At 56.5% G+C, this 5,537-nt stretch overlaps 1 protein-coding gene across 1 annotated transcript; it reads left to right on the top strand.

The window, feature by feature from the left end:
* The first annotated feature begins 427 nt into the window (after positions 1–427).
* EGR1 (early growth response 1) lies at positions 428–4,257 on the top strand. Its single transcript, XM_055286095.2, has 2 exons — positions 428–1,023; positions 1,711–4,257. The coding sequence occupies exons 1-2, from the start codon at positions 717–719 to the stop codon at positions 3,033–3,035; spliced, it is 1,632 nt and encodes a 543-aa protein (XP_055142070.1). The 5' UTR covers positions 428–716; the 3' UTR covers positions 3,036–4,257.
* The last annotated feature ends 1,280 nt before the right edge of the window (positions 4,258–5,537 follow it).

Here is a 5,537-nt window from a genome sequence, read left to right as displayed (position 1 = left end):
CCGGAAATGCCATATAAGGAGCAGGAAGGATCCCCCGCCGGAACAACCCTTATTTGGGCAGCACCTTATTTGGAGTGGCCCGATATGGCCCGGCCGCTTCCGGCTCTGGGAGGAGGGAAGAAGGCGGAGGGAGGGGCGGGGGCAACGCGGGAACTCCGGAGCGGCGCGGGTCCCGGAGGCCCCGGCGGCGGCTAGAGCTCTAGGCTTCCCCGAAGCCTGGGTGCCTGGGATGCGGGCGCGGGCGCGGGCCTCAGGGTGCAGGATGGAGGTGCCGGGCGCTGTCGGATGGGGGGCTTCACGTCACTCCGGGTCCTCCCGGCCGGTCCTGCCATATTAGGGCTTCCTGCTTCCCATATATGGCCATGTACGTCATGACGGAGGCGGGCCCGTGCGGCTCCAGACCCTTCAAATAGAGGCGGATCCGGGGAGTCGCGAGAGATCCCAGCGCGCAGAACTTGGGGAGCCGCCGCCGCCATCCGCCGCCGCAGCCAGCTTCCGCCGCCGCAGGACCGGCCCCTGCCCCAGCCTCCGCAGCCGCGGCGCGTCCACGCCCGCCCGCGCCCGGGGCGAGTCGGGGTCCCCGCCTGCGCGCTCCTCAGTGTTCCCCGCGCCCCGCATGTAACCCGGCCAGGCCCCCGCAACTGTGTTCCCCGCAGCTCCAGCCCCGGGCTGCGCCCACCCGCCCCGACATCAGCTCTCCAGCCTGCTCGTCCAGGATGGCCGCGGCCAAGGCCGAGATGCAGCTGATGTCCCCGCTGCAGATCTCTGACCCGTTCGGATCCTTTCCTCACTCGCCCACCATGGACAACTACCCTAAGCTGGAGGAGATGATGCTGCTGAGCAACGGGGCTCCCCAGTTCCTCGGCGCCGCCGGGGCCCCAGAGGGCAGCGGCAGCAACAGCAGCAGCAGCAGCAGCGGGGGTGGTGGAGGCGGCGGGGGCGGCAGCAACAGCAGCAGCAGCAGCAGCACCTTCAACCCTCAGGCGGACACGGGCGAGCAGCCCTACGAGCACCTGACCGCAGGTAAGCAGTGGCCTACGCCGAGGGGGAACCCTTTCGCCACCTCCTGGCGTCCTGTCCTTCACCGCAGGAGTGCTCCTGGACCTTAGGATGAGAGCCGGGTTTCACTTTCATTCCTCGCATCCCCAGAGTCATGTGTTAGAGGGATGCCAAGGGACCCCACACAGCCCACCCCCTGCCCTCATCCCTAGCGGAGCCCAGAGGATCGAGCTTTTGTTTTGGATGGAGAGCTCTGGAGCTGCGTGGGTGGGTGAAGGGGGAGGGCTTGTTTTGATGAGCGGGGCTGCGCCCCCCACCTCCAGAACGGCTTGCCTTGCCTTGCTTGCCGCCTGTCCCCAAGGAAGGACCGTGATCCTTGGCCGTGGATGTCCCGGCAGCCCGGGTTTGGGGGCGCGCACTAGCCGCGGCCGTGGGGGTGCTGGCGGGAATCCCTCGCCCGCGCAGCCGCCGCTGCGGAGCGCTGCGAGCTGCAGTGGAGGGGGATTCTCCGTATTTGCGTCAGCTGTTGTTGAAATGGGCTCTACCACTGGAACGGGCCCAGGAACATTGCAATCTGCTGCTATCAATTATTAACTACCTCTGGAGTCAATGGTAGCCGGCCCAACCTCTTGCCTGGCAGCTCGGGTCGTCCTCGTCCTCCAGTGATTGCTTTCCAGTAACCAGACCTCCCGCTTCTCTCTCTCCTGCCAGAGTCTTTTCCTGACATCTCTCTGAACAACGAGAAGGTGCTGGTGGAGACAAGTTACCCCAGCCAAACCACTCGACTGCCCCCCATCACCTATACTGGCCGCTTTTCCCTGGAGCCTGCACCCAACAGTGGTAACACCTTGTGGCCCGAGCCCCTCTTCAGCCTGGTCAGTGGCCTCGTGAGCATGACCAACCCACCGGCCTCCTCGTCCTCAGCACCATCTCCAGCGGCCTCCTCCTCCTCCGCCTCCCAGAGCCCACCCCTGAGCTGCGCAGTGCCATCCAGCGACAGCAGTCCCATTTATTCAGCGGCACCCACCTTCCCCACGCCGAACACTGACATTTTCCCTGAGCCACAAAGCCAGGCCTTCCCGGGCTCGGCAGGGACAGCGCTCCAGTACCCGCCTCCTGCCTACCCTGCCGCCAAGGGTGGCTTCCAGGTTCCCATGATCCCCGACTACCTGTTTCCACAGCAGCAGGGGGATCTGGGCCTGGGCACCCCGGACCAGAAGCCCTTCCAGGGCCTGGAGAGCCGCACCCAGCAGCCTTCGCTCACCCCCCTGTCTACTATCAAGGCCTTTGCCACTCAGTCGGGCTCCCAGGACCTGAAGGCCCTCAATACCAGCTACCAGTCCCAGCTCATCAAACCCAGCCGCATGCGCAAGTACCCCAACCGGCCCAGCAAGACGCCCCCCCACGAACGCCCTTACGCTTGCCCAGTGGAGTCCTGTGATCGCCGCTTCTCCCGCTCCGACGAGCTCACTCGCCACATCCGCATCCACACAGGCCAGAAGCCCTTCCAGTGCCGCATCTGCATGCGCAACTTTAGCCGCAGCGACCACCTCACCACCCACATCCGCACCCACACAGGCGAAAAGCCCTTCGCCTGCGACATCTGTGGGAGAAAGTTTGCCAGGAGTGATGAACGCAAGAGGCATACCAAGATCCACTTGCGGCAGAAGGACAAGAAAGCAGACAAAAGTGTTGTGGCCTCTTCGGCCACCTCCTCTCTCTCTTCCTACCCATCCCCGGTTGCTACCTCTTACCCGTCCCCGGTTACTACCTCTTATCCATCCCCAGCCACCACCTCATACCCATCTCCTGTGCCCACCTCCTTCTCCTCTCCCGGCTCCTCGACCTACCCATCCCCTGTGCACAGTGGCTTCCCCTCCCCGTCGGTGGCCACCACGTACTCCTCCGTTCCCCCTGCTTTCCCGGCCCAGGTCAGCAGCTTCCCCTCCTCAGCTGTCACCAACTCCTTCAGCGCCTCCACAGGGCTTTCGGACATGACAGCAACCTTTTCTCCCAGGACAATTGAAATTTGCTAAAGGGAAAGGGGAAAGAAAGGGAAAAGGGAGAAAAAGAAAGACAAGAGACTTAAAGGACAGGAGGAGGAGATGGCCATAGGAGAAGAGGGTTCCTCTTAGGTCAGATGGAGGTTCTCAGAGCCAAGTCCTCCCTCTCTACTGGAGTGGAAGGTCTGTTGGCCAACAATCCTTTCTGCCCACTTCCCCTTCCCCAATTCCTATTCCCTTTGACTTCAGCTGCCTGAAACAGCCATGTCCAAGTTCTTCACCTCTATCCAAAGAACTTGATTTGCATGGATTTTGGATAAATCATTTCAGTATCATCTCCATCATATGCCTGACCCCTTGCTCCCTTCAATGCTAGAAAATCGAGGTGGCAAATGGGGTTTGGGCCCCTCAGAGCCCTGCCCTGCACCCTTGTACAGTGTCTGTGCCATGGATTTCGTTTTTCTTGGGGTACTCTTGATGTGAAGATAATTTGCATATTCTATTGTATTATTTGGAGTTAGGTCCTCACTTGGGGAAAAAAAAAAAGAAAAGCCAAGCAAACCAATGGTGATCCTCTATTTTGTGATGATGCTGTGACAATAAGTTTGAACCTTTTTTTTGAAACAGCAGTCCCAGTGTTCTCAGAGCATGTGTCAGAGTGTTGTTCCGTTAACCTTTTTGTAAATACTGCTCGACTGTACTCTCACATGTGGCAAAACATGGTTTGGTTTTTCTTTTTTTTTTTTTTTTTGAAAGTGTTTTTTCTTCGTCCTTTTGGTTTAAAAAGTTTCACGTCTTGGTGCCTTTTGTGTGATGCGCCTTGCTGATGGCTTGACATGTGCAATTGTGAGGGACATGCTCACCTCTAGCCTTAAGGGGGGCAGGGAGTGATGATTTGGGGGAGGCTTTGGGAGCAAAATAAGGAAGAGGGCTGAGCTGAGCTTCGGTTCTCCAGAATGTAAGAAAACAAAATCTAAAACAAAATCTGAACTCTCAAAAGTCTATTTTTTTAACTGAAAATGTAAATTTATAAATATATTCAGGAGTTGGAATGTTGTAGTTACCTACTGAGTAGGCGGCGATTTTTGTATGTTATGAACATGCAGTTCATTATTTTGTGGTTCTATTTTACTTTGTACTTGTGTTTGCTTAAACAAAGTGACTGTTTGGCTTATAAACACATTGAATGCGCTTTATTGCCCATGGGATATGTGGTGTATATCCTTCCAAAAAATTAAAAGGAAAATAAAGTGGCTGCGATTGGGTATGTGTTTCCTGGGTTAGGGGAAGGACTCTGCCCTATTGAGGGCTGTGAGGTTTTCTGAACACTCGGCCTTTAGAGATACAAGGATCCTCCACCCAGAGTCAGGCCCACTGTGTGAAACTGGAGTTCGTTATTTATGAGGACTGAGTATGGGTCTTCAAACAGGGTCTCGCTCTATCCACCTAGGCTGGAGTGCAGTAGTGTAATCACAGCTCACTGCAGCCTTGACGTCCCAGGCTCAAGTGATCCTCTCACCTCAGCCTCCTGAGTAGCTGGGACTATAGGCACGTGCCACCACACTCGGCTAATGTTTATAGAGACAGGGTTTTGCCATGTTGTCCAAGCTGGGGTTCTCTTCTTGATAATGGGCCTGTTCCTCTTCAGTCTGTTGGGCTGAAACTTTACCTTGGTTAGCTAAAGCCAAGAAAGGCCAGAGTTAGGGCTGGGACATGTGTGGCCAGAGGCAGTGTTACTCTCCTGGCATCAAATGTTGGGCCAGTCCCGTCCCCCACCTCTACTCAGGGTTGGAAAATCCGTGATCTTGGGAATCCCTGCCATGTGCAGTTAGGGGAGGTAAGAAGTGGGCACAAGGGCTTTGGGGAAACAGTAACAATGCTGGGGCCAACTCAGCCTTTCCCTCCCATTCACCATGTCCCCAGCAACTTGAGGGCATCAAAGAAGCCTAGAAGAGGTAAAGGCCAGTTCTCAAGCCAAGAATCCTTCCAGGAAGAAATTCTTATTACTTGCCAGCTGGAACTGCCATCCTTGGCAGCCTCGTGGGACAGAGGATAGAGTGGGCAGAAGGCTGGCCTGGTGTCTAAAGTTCCCATCCAGGCCAAATCTTTTCCCATTGTGTAGGAGGCCTGAGGTTCTAGGTTCTTTTGGCCCCAGTCCCCTGAGGGACCACTCCTGCTGCTGGGGCAATCCCTGTGGGCACATGAGCATCTGCCTACTCTGTGAGAGGCCTTGACCTGGCCACGACAGACACCATGGGAGGAATGTGGATTGTTGGTTGGGGAGACAGATACGAGACACAAATCACAACATGGTATTGTGTTATGCAATATGGGCAAGAATGGAGCTCTTTGGGAGCACAGTGAAGGGCACCCAACCCACCCAGGGGTTTAGGAAAGGTGGAAAAATTGAGTTAGGAAGCACAAGCAGGAGTCAACCTGATTGACTTGGTTAGTGAGTGAGGCAGGGAGGACACTGGTTAAGTCTACTCAGCAGTGTGGATGAGATGGATTACTGAGTGGAAGCACTACCTCCAA

The sequence above is a fragment of the Symphalangus syndactylus genome, chromosome 7 (assembly GCF_028878055.3).
Source record: "Symphalangus syndactylus isolate Jambi chromosome 7, NHGRI_mSymSyn1-v2.1_pri, whole genome shotgun sequence".
Lineage (NCBI taxonomy): Eukaryota > Metazoa > Chordata > Mammalia > Primates > Hylobatidae > Symphalangus > Symphalangus syndactylus.
The sequence above is the reverse complement of the archived record's forward strand: the minus strand, read 5'-3'. Positions and strand labels throughout refer to the sequence as shown.

What these genes read in the sequence shown, in the direction of transcription:
- EGR1 (XM_055286095.2), top strand. Translation starts at nt 717, where the DNA reads ATGGCCGCGGCCAAGGCCGAGATGCAGCTGATGTCCCCGCTGCAGATC. An exon ending in CTACGAGCACCTGACCGCAG is followed by an intron (nt 1,024 to 1,710) that starts GTAAGCAGTGGC and finishes CTCTCCTGCCAG; the next exon opens with AGTCTTTTCCTGACATCTCT.